Source organism: Melospiza melodia, chromosome 6 (assembly GCF_035770615.1).
Source record: "Melospiza melodia melodia isolate bMelMel2 chromosome 6, bMelMel2.pri, whole genome shotgun sequence".
NCBI classification, from domain to species: domain Eukaryota; kingdom Metazoa; phylum Chordata; class Aves; order Passeriformes; family Passerellidae; genus Melospiza; species Melospiza melodia.
Genome location: NC_086199.1, coordinates 64,328,188 through 64,345,535, shown reverse-complemented (window position 1 = coordinate 64,345,535; position 17,348 = coordinate 64,328,188). Strand labels below are relative to the sequence as shown.

Below are 17,348 nucleotides of genomic sequence, written 5' to 3'. Positions count from 1 at the left end.
GAAATGACTTCTCATAACTGGTGAGCTGTTCTTGGCCCTGACAGTGTCTGGTAAAAGAGCTGAAAGGGGATCAGCTTTTCTGCAAGCACCACATTGGCCTAAGCAAACAAAAGGCTGAAAGAAAATACCCCCTTGCTGAGATCTCATCGATCTCACAGATAGGTAATGGTTATTTTGGAAGTAAAAATGGTTTTATTTCTCTGAGCTTACTTCACTGGGTAGTATTTTAAATCTGCCCCACTTCACCTGATTAACTTTAAGATGCTTGAGATAATCAGACATAGGCATCTTAGATGGCTGATCCCATTAAAATGAGTTTTCATATCTCCTGGAAGGTGTGAAGTAACAGTGGGTAACTAAATCCACTGCAGGGTGTTTGCCTGAGTGGCTGCATTTGACCAGCTGCATAAACACACTCAAAAGCTAATTAAAGGTGTGATACTTGATGTTGTCCAGGTGCCTGCAAACAGGTCAGCAAGAACAAGCCAGCCAAGCACTGAAGGTGAATGAAGGTGAAGACTGGAGCCTGACTGACAGCTTAGGAAATGAGTTGAGGGAGGCCTGTGATGAGGACCTCATTGAAAGGATTTCATTTGACTCTTCTTCCCGCTCCTCCTCAGGTACTGGACTTAAACCCCTGGGGGAGGGTGGGCCTTGGGCTAAACGCGTGCTGTTTGTAGATAGGTACATGGGTAATCCAGTGTTTTATGGGATCTGGCATCTGTGCTTCAGGGCAGCAGCTGGAAAATGCCATTGCAGGGCCAGACCCTAAGCAATCCATTCCAGTTTTTAAGCAGGGGTTTTTAAGCTGTGTTGACCATCAGTTGATATATTTCAGCATGAATATGTAGAATTAAGAGGAGAAAAGGTGATCTCACACTAGCTTAGCATCAAGTGCAGTAGAAGGACAGGTCTCTGTCTTTTACCTTGTGTCATTGATTTATGACAGTGCCAGGTGAGTCTAAAATATTGTCATTCCTACTGAGCTGTATTTGAACCCAGTTGGCACTGATGTAAATAATGGCTGAGCTAGTGATTAAGGTTTAACTGAACAACTGGGAATTCTGGAAAGATATGCAACCAAAAGGAAGCATTCAGTAAAAGGTTTAAAAATGGAACATGCTCTTCTACTCAGGAATAAAGCCAAAGGCTTCTCTGAAATTGCATTTACGTGAATAAAAGCAGAATTCCCACTCTTCACTACTTGTTGAATATTGGCTTTAAAAATATTAAAAACATTAATAATGGTTATTCCAAACACATATGAAATAGAGGACCATATATAATTACAACTTCAATCTTTTTTCTGTTATTAATCTAAACAACTCCTTTTTTCCTCAATAAGTGAAAGCATGTGAGTTTTCATTTTACATTTCTTTCAAGGGTAAAAATGGATCTACTAAAAAATTTAGAAAAATATAATATATTTTGAAAAAAAAAGGAAATATCATTAAATTATTCAAAGCCTCTATGTGTATTAACAGTATCTCCCTAACAAGAATAAAGGCTGTTTGAAAAAATCTAAAGGAATGGCCTATTGTCCAGTACCCACAAAAGTCTTAGATTATGATCTCATGATCTCTTTAGATTTAATCTGGTCTTTTTCAGATTTTATATGATTTCTTTACACTGAGTATGATGGTCTCATCATCCTTCTAGATAGACAGGACAATGTTACAAACATACCACAGTGTACCAGTGTCATGCTCTATAGCACTGTGAAAGTGAATGGTTGAGCATGGGTCTGTCCATCTTCTGACTAAATCTGTGGGATGATGATGGAGTAATTTGAAATCTAGAATTGTCTGAGGTGGTGGGGGGACTGACCAGGATCCTAATGACACTTAGAAGTGTGTCCAGTGCAGTGTGAGTTTCTCACAGAAGAACTTGTTGCTGGAAGCAATCCTTCTGACCAGAAAAGGACAAGTCATCTGAGCAAAGCCACTCTTACATAAAAATGTTTGCAGCATCAGATCCATATAAACTGCATTTTTTGGAAGGCGTTGAATGTTATTTCAGGCTCTTGAGTCAGACATACCAGTCTCTCAGAGTGGCTCTACTTGAAAACAAATATGAAGTTTAGACATTTTAAAAGTATATCATATGATACAAACTGTTCCATGAAAACTTTTTATCAGCTCTACCTAGGCAGTAAAATACATCCCTGTCAACTGGGAGCCACAGAGATGAACTTTCTGGGCCTGAGTTTTGGTGGCACATTCTTTAGATTATGTTCCTGGCCTGGACCCTGCACATCAGGCACTTAGGTACAGTTAGGTTCTTTTAATAGACAAGAGCAATTGGATCCCTGCTATTTATAGAATGGTTGGTTCTTTCAATAGACAAGAGCAATCAGATCCTTGCTATATTTAGAATGGTTCTAAGCATGTGTGCATGCTGGTTATATTTATAAGTCAGCAACAAATTTTTTCTTCTCTGTGTGTTGCATGGAGAGAATGACATGGCTGAAACACAAAGAGCCAGAAAGTAGCCCTGCATGCAGTGCAATATTTTCCCCAGCAGTCAGGCACTTATTATGAGATTCCATGATCTCTGCCTCTGATTTAAAAAGTGGATCCGCTCATCTGTGATTATTCCTCTGCCTTGCACTTCAGATCACTGGAAGGAGCCCTAAGGTATTTAGAACAAGTCAGTGCAGACACTGGCAGGGAATGATGCAGGTGTGATCCTGCCTGAGAACAGGAGGGCAGGTGAGCTCGCGGGTGCCCTGTGAGCTCTGCCTGTGAGCTGTTCCTCACTTGGCATGTCAGTAGCAGTGCTGGCAGAGAGGCTGACAGTGAACCAAACCAACTGTCAGAGGAAGAAATTCAACATGGACACATCTGCCCACCCAGCTCCATCACATAGCATCTCCAAAATCTTTCACTCCCTGGGTTAGTCATGTAGCAGTCAGATGAACTGGTAAATCACTGTGCTTTCCACTCTGTTTCAGGTTCATCACAGGCTCAGGAGGATGCAGTATTCTCCAACACAAAACGTTATCTAATTCCATCCCCTCCAAAAAACCCTTCACCTGCCTCTGCAGTGGATGTTGCAGCAAGACCCTGGAAAAGGATTCATAGGGGCATAAAAATACCCAGCCAAGAGGAGGACAGACAGTGTACACAGAAATGCTGGTCAAAGGCTCATCAAGAGTATTCAGCCCAGCCTCTGGACAAAGAACCCGCTCTCCTGGGCCTGCACAGCACGATGGCTGCCTCTGCATCCCAAGGGCACTGCCAGCTTGTGGGCTGCACCAGCCAGCCAAGGCCCATTCCAGGACCAGCAGCTGTTGGGTCACCAAGGATCAGGTATGTGCACTGGAATGCATCTGGGGAAGGGACTTCATGGCAGGAAAAGGCAGATTTCTCTATTGTCTCTGAGGTTTCCTGCTTCTTCTGTAAAATTAATTCCTTTTATTTGTGCTGACATTTACCTTTGATTGTCTAAAGCTAAAGAAACATTTTCCCATGTTCCTTGTAGCTTGAGTATTGTAAATTTTGTATTTTCTTGAATAATAGCCCAGAATTTTGCTGTGCTCTTACTGCTCGATTCTCATGTTCCCCACCCAGAGCCAATGCTGTGTCTGTTGCAAAGATCTTGTGGCACTTGTTCAAAACTCTCCTCCAGTACACTCCAGGAAGGGTTCCTGACATCCCACTTGGGTTTTTCCCTGACATAAATTCATGTTAGAATGAGCTCTGGAAAATAAAGTAGGCATTAAAGAAGTGTCACATGTACCAAAACATGTTTATTTCTGAACCTGTTTGCTGTAAATTTAGCATCCTGTTGTTGCTTCTTTGAAGAAATACAACAGAGGACTTGTGACATGACAGCTTGGGTTTGAGCTGAGGGAGTCACTTTGGAGTCAGCAAAGGCAGAGAGCATGTGCCTTGTGTGGGAAGTTCTTGTGCCTGGGGCTGCTCCCAGGCCCAGCAGCTTTTGGTTCAGTTTTCAGAGCTGCTGAGGAGAATGCAGATATTCAAATCCAGAGTGCAGTCTCACCACAGAGTTTTCCTCTTTTCCTCAGGCCCATCATGGATGAGAGCCCTTCTAAAGAGATCAACCACCAGCATCCAGCTGCCTGCTCATCCACAAAAGCCTTGCAGAGGTTCAGGCCAATGAATTCTGTTTGGCCCCTGACTGCCAGGTCCATTCTGCAGTCATTGCCACACAAATCCAGTGCCACAAAAACATCTCAGAACAGAAGTCCTCAGTCCTAGAAGGTACCCAGTTGCCATGCATGTGTTGGAGCCATGTACACGGTGCAGCTGTGAAGGATCAATGCTATCTTGCAGCTTCTTCTGCAAGCTAAACACAGAGCAGTTCAAACAATTCATGTGATTTGCCTCAATTCAGGATACAGCTGGTCCACAAATATTTTAAGAGCAACCACTGATCAACCAATGAGCTAATGAATGTCTTATTACAGAAAAATATGGTTATTTTTGCAACCTATACACACTAAAACAGAACAAATCCTATCACACTTCCTCTCATCCACACCACTCCCAGCTCAGTGAGTCAGGCAGGGACGGCAAACAGAGCAGAGCATGGAGCCTGCTGCCTGTGGAGAGGGCTGGAGGAGGTGACCTACCAGCAGCCAGCAGTGTGCCTTTTGCAGTCCTGGATGTTAAACATGTGAGGGCCAAAACCAAGGGCTTGAGAGGAAGTGTTGACCAGAGCAGGCTCTGAGGGAAGGGTGTGTTGCCTGAGGAAAAGCCCAGAAAGGCTGCATGGTTCGAGAGTTTATGCCCCCACAGGAGCTCACCCTGTTCACAGGCATTGGAGGTTCTTGTAGGATGCATTGCTATGGGAGCAAATGCTGAACAAGTGGCTTATCCCAATATTAACATGTTTGTTTGCTCCATAGCTACCTGGAAGGATTTGTCTCACTTCCTCTGAATAGACATTGCATTCCAGAACTTCTCCAGCAGAGCTGACTTCTGTCACCAGGTGTCAGAGCATCCTCTGCATGTGCCTTTCACTCCATCCCATTTCTGGCATTCTCAGATCAAATAGACTTTCCAATTTGTTATAATTGGATCATTTTAAGTGATGATGCAGCAAAGCAGGGAAGTAAGGGAATAATCTCATTTTTTATTTCAATAGGGCATTTGCTCCATGTTCAGGTAAGATCCAAAACATCTGTTTTAGTGACTGCAGTCTGTGAGATGCTGTTGCAAATGACTGTGTCTTTCAACTTTATTGATGTTGCAGTCTGAAACCATGCATCATCACATTTTTTCCAGTTTAAATTACTATGTTAGATTACATTTTTTAATCAGTTTATAAAACAGTAATTACACAATGAGTTAATGAATTGGTTTATGCCTCCTTTCTGCTGGCCATCTTAACTTAGAGAAGCAGAATAGACAAGGCCCTGAAACTTCCTTTTCGTCATGGTGCTCCTTGCACCACTTTATCTTACAAAACAGTCTGGAGCTTGAAGCTAGTTTGCCCAGTTTTGGTGTGTCCTAGCAGAAATCATCTATCAAAAATCATTTTAAACTGTGTGGTAAGTGATTTTATGCAATACTATGGATGCAGGCAGGATTTCACCCAGCAACAATGCCTGTGCCCTTAAATAGGCTCCTAAATCTGACTTTTTGCCAGTGTCACTGACAATACCATCACACACACAAAAAAAGCTGGCCTTGTAAAAGAAAGAAGACACTGACAGCACTGACCCTTCTCTATATCCAGGGTCCTACCAGGGATAATGGGTAGAACTGTCTTCTCCAGATATTCAGAGTCTCCTTCTCAATCGACATCTTTCATTTCAAAGGGGTGGAGGGGAAAAAAATTCAGTGGGTGTGTAAACTGGGTCTGGACATGAGCATCTGCGGAGACAAAACTCTTGGAACAGATCTGGAAAGTCTCTCAAAAGCATCTGTGGTCTCATCTCTCAGCAAACTCCACATGGCTCTGTATGTGCACAGAGCAAGAAGCTTCTCTGAGCTGGCAGAGAGGATGTGGAGAAATGCTCAGAAAAAAAAACAGCTCTGCCCTGTGTGTGGGAAATCAGTGCCTGAGGGCTTCATCAAAACCATTTAACTCAGGGTTTCCTGTTGTACCTTCCCATCAGACATCCCAGTGGCGACTCTCAGGGCTGCAGGCTGTGTGTGACCTTCAGAACAGCCACCCCACCCCTCATTAGTCAGCTCTGCCCCACTGGTGGCCTAACCAAGGCACTCACATGCTGCATGGTGGTGTGGTGTGCTCACAGGGGCAGGAGGAGGTGTCCAGGGTGCCTGTTGGTCACTGCATCAGCTGGTGGCCCATCCATCACCCCCTCAGGTGCCTATGGACAGGGACACGTGTACAACAGCCTGGGTGCCACTTGCTCTGGTGTCTGTGGGGATTTAGTCCAGAACTGAGTGGTCAGCCTGTCGTGCATGGAACAGCAGAGAGGCTTGCTAAGAGAGCAGGTTAGTGATCACAGCCGAGGCTGATGGGGCAGAAGGGCTGGTAGCCTCCTCTCTTCTCTCTGCCAATACTTGGTGCACCTCATTTCCCAGGGCTGTCACCCTGTTGTCTGTTGCAGTTTCCAGGACAAGGAAAATAAGCAGGGCCATTCTGTCTGGACAGCTATAACAGATCCACAGGGAAAATTATTGTCCTGGCTTAGCCTCTGCTTGTTCATCTTCCACCTTTTTCATCTAGAAAATGGAAAAGCCAGCCAGGTCTTTAATAGGAAATGTAAGGCATCATGGGCTATTTGTGAATTCAGTTCTCTTGGCCCAAAAGGGAAAAAGGGGAGTTTCATTGTATGGGCTTTTTGTCACCATTTCCTCTGTTAAAATCACACATTGGTGCCTTGAATACAGACAAAGTCCTTTAATGAATGAGCTTATTCCCATCCCTGCCTCTGCAGACTCTTAATGTTTGTCTCAGTAGGATCCTTGCTTCCAGTTGGATGTGACCAGTTTCAGATGTACATTACCAGAGTCCTTCCCCTCATTCATGTAATGGGCCAGGAGCTGTTGATGCCTTTAAGTATCTCACTGCCTTAATGGGGTTTGCTGCTGGATGCCAAATTGATAATCTAGTGCGTAAGCTGGAGAGAGGGGTGAGAACTGCTCCCTCACCTATTAATAAATCAGCACTGCAGGGAAGAGATTTCTGCTGGGAGCCAAGTCTCACCAGTACACACTGCTAAGGGAGGGGATGGTAACATGAGAACAGCTGCCCTGCAGGGAGCTGGGCTCAGAACAAAGGGATTTGGTCCAAAGAGACAGTGCTGCAGCATTAGCAGAAGCATGATCCATCCAGGAGGCCTCTCAGCATCACTTAGCTGGTGTCCCATGAACAGCCCTGCTGGAGTGACTGCTGCTGCCCTGCATACTGAAAGGATCAGCCAGAACTTAAAAAAAACCTTGGGAGAAAGAAGTAGGGAGCTGTGTGCCAGCCAGTTATTTCAGTGACTGAGAACATCCCTTCCCCTGAAAGGAGCATGTCTGGGACAGCATCCCACCCACACAAGTGGGCCCTGACAAGCAAAGGTGGCTCCTGCTCAGCCTTGGATTGGGTTCTGCACCTCCCAGCTCTGCAGAGCCCAGCCCATTGTAGACACCTTGGCACCCCATTTAGGAACAGGCCAAAGGAGATGCTCACCCTGTCCAGTGTCCCCATGGCAGCTGTGGGCACAGCCCCAGGGCTCATGGCTGTTGTGCTTGTTGCCAAGGCCATTACTGTCATTGAAGGCCTGAGATTGCTTTGCACTTGGAACAAATTAATCTTCATTAAAGGATGAATAGAAGATATTTTCTTTGGCTGTCAAGGAGGAGAAAACACAGGAGATACTCAGGAAAGAAAATGCCATACGTGTCCCTTCAAATACACACAAATGGCAGGCCAGCTCAGGATCATTACTCAGGATCATTTCCTACACGGTTCCTTGCCTTGTTCAGCCTGACAAGCTTGTCTCCTTGCCATGGGCAGTATCTGCACCCAGAGTGGAACACAGGTGCTTCTGGGGTATGATGAGTCAGATGGCTCCTGCTCCATAGTGTCAGTCTCTGCACTGATCACACGGGGTTTGTGATGATGCCTTAGGTGTCTGCTGGGTACCATCTGTTGCCAGGTGAGATGAATCCTGCCCTGCAATGGCTTTGTCATTACACCAGAGAATCCTGGCCCTGTTTTTATTGTTTTGTTCCTCTAAAATTACCCCAAGAGATAGTGGAAGTGTCCTGGCTGAGACAAAGGGTCAGCCTTGGAGAGTGGAGACAGCGTGTGAGCACTGGGGCAGCAATGTGCGCTTGGCTCTTTGAGCCAGTCTGGGAAGCTTTTGTACCTTCCAGAGAGGCACAGGTGGGGCAGGACAGCTGCAGGACACCAAGGAGGGCTTGTCCTGGACTGAATTCAAGGTGCCAGAGCAGACCCTGAGCTGGTGAAGAGCTGGCCTGGTGCAGGTGCATCTGGGAGGGCTGGTCTGCTGCCCTGTCCCCAGGAGAGGGGGAGGTCTCTCATCACAGAGAAGGATTATGGCTGCACATTTGGAAACCAGTTCAGCCAGCTGGGAAGTGACCCAGGTGATGGAGATCCTACCCTGGAGGTCTCTTGCTGTCACCAGAAATAAAATAACCTTTCAGTGACAGCCTTGATCCAGTCTTAGGGGCACTGCAGAAGTTTCTAATCTCTGCCCTGGTTTCCTACAGCCCACGGAGAAATTATGTGATATGAGAGGAGGTGTGGCATGGTCTTACACAGGCAGCAATTGCAGGGGCTCACTCTCTTCCATCCCTCAACAAGGGGCTCCTCTCCACACTGCCTTCATTAGCCTCGTGGCTGTGCATCCCCAGGTGGAGTTCACAGTGATTGTGCTAAAATTAAGGTAGTAATTGAGATAATTTTTTTAAGCTGCCAGGACACAACGGCCTTGCAACAGAATCCTCCTGCATGGCACAGCGTAAAGCAGAAAAAGAAAACGTCGGATTACTGGGTGGGGAGTTGAAGTGTCGTTTATAGATATAAAACCTGTGCCTGAGGAACGGAGCGAGTGCAAATGCAGGCAGGCAGGCGCCGCTTTTGCTGGGTTTGGAGAGCAGGAGGAATGCCTCGGAAGGGACGCTAGAGGGAAGAAGAGAGTCTCACAAGTGCAACTTCCAAAAGCAAAAGGACTCGAAAACCAAACCCAAGCAGCTCCAGGTAGTTCAGGAAGCATTTGGCACTCAGTGGGCTCAACATTTTCTCTTTACCTATCCAGCATCCGGTGTGCTGGCCTCGTGTGGTGCCCCAAATGCAATATGCTGGTAGTGGCTTGCTGTATCACACACCACTTCAATGTATTTGGAAATATTTTCTTAGGAAGCCTGCAATGCCCACAAAGTGTAGTGGAGAACATCCCAACCCCACTGTGGCACTGGAAAGCTGAGGTGCTTTTGGGGTGTTATGGGGCACATCCATACAATAATGCTGTGTGCAGCCCCAGCATGTCTTAAAGATATCAGTATCACAGCCTGTAGCTATGAGCTGCAAACAGGCTCAGCAGGGAACTTGGCCCTCTTCCTGATGTCAGGATGGCACTGGGAGACCCTGGCAGGTCACAGGGGCTGGTGCCAAGGCCTCAATATCTGCCACCACCCAGCCCATGTAATTTCTATCCCAGCCCTTTCCCCATGTGGAAGCTGTCAAAAGTCAACGCCCACATTCCCACTGCTGTTTTGTGGGCAGGGTCAGACCCTTCTTCCCCAACAGAGAGCACCAGCCCAGTTTCTTCTCCATCCCTGGGCCACTTTGCTGCTGCAGGCTCCTGTCACCAGCATCATCCACAGCCCTGGGGACACTTGGAGCCATGATAGAAGCCTAAAGGTGAGTACCACAGCAGCTGCTCTCTCCTCTGCAGCAACCCCATCAGCCCTGGCCGTGCTGCCTCCTGGTCCTGCCCTGCTGGGCTTGTGCTGACCCAGGGTACAGCAAACACGGCTCTACCGTCTGCCATGTGAGGGACACCCAGAGATATCGGGCTCAGGGCAGAAAGAAGGGGTGGAACTGCTGTGGGGGCAAGCAGTGGAAGCCTTTGGGAGGTGTGTCCAGCAGGAGGGCACTTGGTGAGCAGAGGGGAAAGCATGCCCCAGCAGGCAGCACAGGGGAGATGGACACACCAGCAGCTGGGGTCGGGCTGGGAGCACTAGCAGTCCTGTCACAGCAGGAGAGGCTTGTCCTGCTGCATCAGAGGTGGAGGCAGTGACCAGGCTGGGCTGATGGATCCCCCTCCAGCCCCCTCAGGAGTGGAGGGATTAGAGCAGGTCATGCTGTGCCCAGACCACCCAAATGACTGCTATGTCTTACCAGGGCAAGCACCTTTCAGGGTCAGGGTATGGACCTGCCAGCCCTTACCAGAAAAAAATGCTGCACACCAGGAACAACAGTCAGGATCAGGGCAGGTCATCTTGCCCAGGAGAAGGGGATTTCCTGGGATTAGTCACCAAATCTTCCCTCTTCAGAAGCTCAGCCCCAAAAGCTGCTAGGTTCCTCCAAGGAATGTTTCCTGCTACCTCCCCAGGTGGGGCTTCACAGTGATAGCAAGGGATTAAAAATATTTAGAGATCTTGTAGGGTCAAAGCAACAAACACTTTTTTCCCCCAGATGATCAGTAACAAAATTAGTTTTTAAGTAGGGGGGGGGAAATCTCAAACCCTATATTTTCCCTGATTTCTCCTATCCCTTTTATCTAGTGTCAGTTTTGGTGGTTTTGAAGAAGAAAATTAGAGGCATTAGTTTTCCCTTTCAACTGCTGTTGCCCAATCCTGATTTTGTTTTTTTTTTTAATTATGAACAGTCCAGGGGAAGCAGGAATCCAAACACAAACCTGTGGATTAGATTAGTGGCATGTAAAAACAAATGAGAGGCCCTTGCTGCTGTGGGAAAAGCAATTACCTTAAGATCAAGCAACTTTGCAAGTGATGTACAGAAGAAAGGAAAGAGATGGCTGGGGCTGCCATGTCGTGCTGGCATTTGGGAAGGTGGCCAAAAGTGCAAGAGGCAGATTGTGTGTGTGCAGCTCTGTGTGTGTGTGTGTGTGTGTGGATGGCTCTGGCATCACTGTCACCCTGCCCTGAGACAAAGGCAGAGGGCATGGGAGTTCAAATGAGAGCTGCAGGATTAGTTTGGGATGCAGGAGTGTTGCAGGCAGAATAGAAGTTTCAGACAAGGTTTGTCCAGGAGACCCTCCCACTGAGCCACAAGGGTCAGAAAGGATCCCCTTAATTTTGAAACTCCTTCTCAAAGAGGAGTCTGGATCCAACCCTTGGTCAATGGTTTCTACCTAAAGAATTATATAGGTGCCATTGAGCCTTTATACAACTTTGTGCTGCAGAATTAAGGATGGCTAACCAAATATATTTATATGAATGAAATAAGAAATTTATTTCAATTGATGATTATAATGATTAGACTAAAAAACTTTAATCAGAATTGTTTACTACACAATATTTTAACTAGTAGTATAGTGCACATTTTTATAAATATTGAAGCAATTAAATTAAAGTTGGCAAAATAATTATTGAGTAGAGATTGATGTTACCCATTTCAATGACCATGGGCAAATCCCTTTTGCTCAGCATTGAGGGGTGTCTCCATTCAAGAGTGGGATCTGCACACAGACCCAAAAAGGGGGGTATTAGAGGACCCTGCCATCAGAAAGCAGGACTGGGTTGTTGTAGTATGATGTGATTGACTGTCAGCCATATGTTTGTAGGCCCCCTGTGTCAGCACTGCAGCCTTCAGCTCAGCACCATTAGATAAGTCATCAGTACTAGCACTTGTTGGTTTCTTTTTCAGAAGCTTTGTCTGCCACCTCCTCACCAGTGCCAGTTTCTGTCAGGAAACATTGTTCTTCACATCCTCAGAATGTTTAACTTTGGGCTTGATGAGTCAGCCTCCTCTCAGCATTCTTCTGCACCAAAAGCAGCCTGACCCCTCCTACTCCATTTGCCACTGATAGCCTGATAACTTCTGCAAATAGGGTAAAGTCTGAGCTGTTTTGCCCCCACCTAGGCTGAGCATCCTGCTACCAGGAGGGCTTAGCCCCCAAGACCCTGATGGGGTCTGTAGCTCAGCCACTGCCAATTCAGGGTGAGTGTGGAGATAGCAATGAGCTGCAAACACACTCCTCCTCCATTTGCAGCTCTTGGCAGCCTTTTTGTCTCCTCCTGGATCCTGGAGCCAGCACAGTCTCCCAGTGAGTCTCTGGCACAAGGACTGTAAGGATCCTGTCATTCTAGATCACAGAATGGTTTGTGTTGGAAGGAACTTTAAGGATCACCTAATTCCAACCCCATGCCGTGGGCAGGGATGCCCCAAGCTATGTCCTACCCCAAGGCACATTCCCCATCTGCCCTATCACTGTCCTTCCCTGCTCCAGGTCACTGCAGAGAGGAGATGAGGCCAAGCAGCTCTGCAAATCTCAGCATTTCTGTTTCCCTCTGTTCTGGGGTGTCAGTGCAGTGGGGGGCACCTCCATGTTCAGTTGTGTGGTGGGGTCACCCCAAACACCAGCAGTCACCCCACACATGTCTCAAGCAGCATTTCAGCCTCATGATGAAGGCAGCAGAAGCCCTTTTCTGCCCCCCATGACAATGTCACCCAGGCGAGCACTTGAGTAGCAGCAGGGGTGCATGGGCAGGGTCAGCCCTTGTGGCAGGGCCAGTGGTTTTAAAGCAGCAGGGCAGATTTCCAGCTGCTGCAAACGGGTGCTGCCTCCCTGATTTCCACCCAGGCTAGCTTGCCTATATGTGCTAGCTGCAGAGCTGGTCCTTCAATCTCCATGTACAGTGGCTGTCTTGGCCAAGATCCTGGGGTGCTGGCAGGGTTTGGCTGGTTTATTTAACGGGTGCTGGGGCTGTTGTCTGTCACATGCAATTCACTCCTGTTCTGGATCACAGAGTGTGAACCATCTCCATTTCCAATGCTTCTGTCACAGCTTTGTTTGCAGTAGCATTGCCATTCAGCAGCTGCCTGTGCTGCATGGCCAAGTGGGCTACCAAAGCTTGAGGGCATCTATCAGGCTCCCATGAGACCAGCAGGTGCTCAGCACCCATCTGTATCTGTCCTGCTGATCTCTGGGAGGGCCTGCTCCAAGCTCCTGGCTTAGGTCAGGGAATGTTGGTATGCTTTGGTCCTGACACATCAGCCGAGTGTGTCCAGGGTTCCCCATCTCCTGCTCAGACATATATTAGTGCTTTTAACTGGAGCCACAAGCTCTTCACAATGGGATCAGGTTGGCTTGGGATGAGAGACCGGGGATGAGCTAGAGTTCACCAAGATGAGCAGGCAGGTGCCAATTCACCGGCTCAGAGTAAATTAATGATACTGCCAGGGAGAAGGCTGTAGTAGATAAAAAATATAGCTGAAAAGCAGGAGAGAGGTGAGTAGAAGAGAATATAAAAATCTCTCTGTTAGAGTATATTCTAACCCCTTAAACTTTTGTCCCCAGTCCTGCATCATTTCCAATTGTAGCCAGTAGCAGATGCCCAGGGAAAAGCCATCAGAGCATAGGAACAAACAGGACAGGTTAACATCTCTTCCTTATCTTGCCTCACCTCTGTGGCTACGTGCCTGTTGCACAGGACAAGTAAACATCAAAATGGGCCCAAAATGCTCTCTGGCTTTCAGGAAAATCTGTAGCTCAGTGGCTGTGAATTTAATCAGTGAAGAACTTAAATCTTTGCATTTAATACACAGCAGATATGATTAGATTTTTCTCCATTAAGTCTCCCAAGCTTTTTGAGAGGTGGCATCCCCTCGATACTCCTTGTCCCCATACTGGGATGCAGCTGGTGCAACTACCAATGGATTTATTTCTATTTTTCTTTCTAATAGTGAAAGCCCAGAATACCAACTGTATGATGAGATACAATGTTTATTTTACAAGTGGACTAGAATTTAAGGGAGACTGTCATTGCTACTTATTCACAGACTGTTACCCAAATTTCTCTACTCTCCCCGTGCTGCTGCATGTCACCTCTTCCTTGCTCCATGTATTTCCAGGAGCAGGCTCTCCCATGCAGGGCTTGTCTCTGAGGGTCCCCCCTTTGGTTTACTGGGGCACTTTGTGCTCCAGCATAATTTGCTGTGTGGCCCTGCATCCTTCAAATTACAGAGCAAGCAATAGGATTGTGCATGGAGAAGGGACAGGGGGAGCATGCCAGGCTCCATCCCTCTGTAACACCCCAGCCACTGTCATCCTCTCCCCTGCATACCCATGCTCCTGAGTGGGCAGTGGCCTCCTGGAGATGGGTGAGCCCCTGGTGCTGCAGGTGCAAATATTTGCACCCAGGCTCCTGCCGGGGCCGTGGAGAGGAAGAGCTGTCCCGCGATGCCCTTGCCCACCCGATGGGGACCCGCTGCAGTGCGAGTGTCACTCTGCTGTGGCTGAGCCCTGCGGCAGCCCGCCTTTTCCTTATTTGTTTTTCTCCCTGTGAGAGCTATTCTTTCCCTCCCATATGCTGTAATAATTACAAGTGATAACTTAACAGCTGCTCTGCTATTCCGGGCTCAGCAGAGCCACGCGCCTCCACCTTCCCTCCCTCCCACGGCTCTGGGTCAATGTCTTGGCTCCAGCAATCAGGGATTCCTGCAATTTTTGCCACTCAGGAGGATCTGGACTCTTTTCCCCTCCATTGCCATCTGTCTCCCACCCGCCCGGCCCAGCATCACGAAGGGGGATGGGACGGTGACATCCATCTGTTACCATGGAGAAAGCTGAGCCAGCGAAGGGACGCACCCTGTGTCCTGGGTGATGGCCAGCAGAGAGGGGTTGAAAGGGATTTTCTTGTGTGTCTGTTTTATTATCATGTGTCTGTTGTCACTCATGGGGTCTGCTGCAGGTGACAACTGCCACCCTTGGTCACAATGGACCTTAGGAATCCCCTCAGCCCTCTTGCTGGAGAAGGTGGTGGCCTTAGGCCTGGTGTGGCATCCCAGATGGTGGACCAAGTCCACATCACTAAAATAAACCATTTGCCTGCCTTCCTCCTCTGCAAGAGTGGTGGTGGCTCCCAAGGAGATGATAGACCTTCAACAGCAGCCCTGGGGCCTAGGGAAGCACTCAGGCTTCCCATTTTGGGTGTGAAAGGGTTTTTCTCCTTTTACAAGAGAATTTTGCCTCCAGTTTTTCTGATTGCTGAAAGCCCAGCATGAAAAAAGTCAGGATGAGATGTTTCTGCCTGCTCCCCACAAAGAAAATGCTGCATCCCTGAGTATTCCAGTCCTTCCCCAGTCAGCAAGGCTACCCAGGCCAGAAGTGCCTCTTAGGCACAGATGACGGTTCCCAGAAATGTGTAAAGACAGCCCGGTGGTGGTAGTGAGAAACACACAAGTCTGTGTCGGGCAGTGTCATCCATCCAGCCTACAAAAGGCTGCATTCTGCTTCCCAAGCACTGGAAATCTGACACCTCCTGCTTGCTCCTGTGCAGTCCCATAGTGGTCACTCCCCATATTCCAAAGGCAGCAGTGCTGGTACCTCTGGTTGCAGCAGGCTCGAAACTGTGGTACAGCCCCACAGAGCAGCCTGCAAAGGTTCTGCAGCATGGCCAGCATCTGAATTCATGTTTGGCAATCTGCAGTGCAGGCAAGGGTGCCTGTGCTTCCTCTCTTATGTGTGCTAGCCTTTACTGACAGAGTAAAATGCTGAGAATTAAGGACAGAATTTTACCTAAGGATGAAATTTGCCAGAGCCATCAGCCCACAGTGGTCTTGGCTCTTCTCACCCTGCACAAACGTCATCTGCACATCTGATACATACCACAGCAGGTGACATCTTCCCCTGCTACCTGCCAGCTGTCCTTGTAGGCAGCAGATCCCACAGGATACCTAGGATAGGTCTTTCTAAGGAGCAGTGGTGGATAATCTTCCCTGTGGTCCTCCCAAAGTTTTAAGTGGGAATAAGAATTGGGAGTGTGCAAGAAGGTGGGCCTTCCCAGGAATTTCATTTCCCAGGCTGGGAATTCTGCTGCTGGCACCACTTCAGAGCAATGGTGGGCAAGGTGAGGGTCCACAGACAGGAGTTTTGTGCACACACACTTCTCACACTTTGGGGTGACCACAGAAATTGCAGCTCTTGGCTTTTGGGTCACCAGCTGCAATGCTTGCCTTGAATTGTGCCCCACCCAGAGGGCTTTTGGAAGAGGTGATGTGGTGCTTATCTGAGCTGGCTTTGATGCTTGGCAGCTGTGCAGGACCACCAAGCAGAGGCTTCAGTGGTGGCACTGGGACACACTGGAGGAAAGCTCACCAGGGGAAGCAACACGTGCCTCGCTCGCACCTCCCACACAGGAGTAGGCAGCCCCAGGAAGAGGCAGCTTGGAAAGCCTGTGCCATCTCCTAGGGAGAGCTGGCAGCTCCATCTGGCTCTGCTTCAGAGGAGCTCTCCAAGGAGCTGCCGAGGGTGGCCAGAGTGGGGCCTGTGGGTGGTGTGCCAGGAGCAGGAGAGGAGGAGCAGAAAGAGAGGGAGGAGGAGTGGGTGGGATACACGTGCCCCACACCGCCGAGTTTCCCTTGCAGGGAGGTAATCCTTCATTAAAGCAACTGCTCTGCTCCAGGAGAAGGGGGGTGCGTTTAGGGGCTTGTGTGTGGTGTGATGCTGGTGCTCTGGTGCAGTGGAGGTGCTCCTGCACAGTGACCCCACAGTGACCTGGGGACATGCAGAGCTTTGTGTGCAGGAGCTTCAGCCCACAAGTGCTCGAAGCCACCACGTGTATTTGCTGCATGGCAAAGTCTCTGTGCAGCTCTGCTCATTTTCACGGGTCTCGCGCCTTGCTCTTACTCTCCAGAAAGGCAGGAATTCTTTTCTTGAGGATAGCAATGTGTTTACAGAGTTCTCATTGAAACAGGGCAGCCAGGGTATTTGTTAGGATAAAAACACATGGGGTTAGCACTGTGCTCCTCACTTCTCTGAGCCCAGGCAATTGCACAGCAAAATTACAGTCCTTATCAGCACCCAGGTTTTGCAGCAGTGTAACTGCAGCCATTTGGCTTTTAGTTTCTTCATTTCAATCTCTTTGATCATGTGCCACGATTAATCTGATCTCTATGAGGCGGGATGAGTAGGAGTCAGAAGAAAAACTGTAATCGTCTGTGCCTTTGGCATGCGGGAACGGAATAATTTTGTAGTCTCATCTCCACGCTGGTAGCTCTAGGAAAAGTCTCCATCCCTTCATCAGCTAGCAACACCATGCAAGGCTAAGGGATGCTGATCTAAATGGAATTATTGAGAGCTAGGTACCATTACTGTTCCTTGTTCCCTAATTTTTCAGTCTGCAGCATCTCCATGACACAAACCACGTGGTCAGTGACTGAAATGCAGCTGGCAACAATGAGCTCCAAACACAAAGATAAATTCA

General features: G+C 48.1%; 1 protein-coding gene across 7 annotated transcripts in view; it reads left to right on the top strand.

The window, feature by feature from the left end:
- The window catches only part of LRRC56 (leucine rich repeat containing 56), a 97,305-nt gene that overhangs the window by 53,831 nt on the left and 26,126 nt on the right, over positions 1-17,348 (top strand). For 6 of the 7 annotated variants that reach the window (XM_063158727.1, XM_063158726.1, XM_063158724.1 and 3 more), the window contains 3 exons: positions 457-620; positions 2,954-3,311; positions 4,031-6,980. In XM_063158727.1, coding sequence (XP_063014797.1) covers positions 457-620; positions 2,954-3,311; positions 4,031-4,223 — 715 coding nt within the window. In that variant the 3' untranslated portion in view covers positions 4,224-6,980. Of the gene's footprint in view, positions 1-456; positions 621-2,953; positions 3,312-4,030; positions 6,981-17,348 lie in introns of those variants that run through there. The other variant, XM_063158725.1, reaches the window with a different exon arrangement.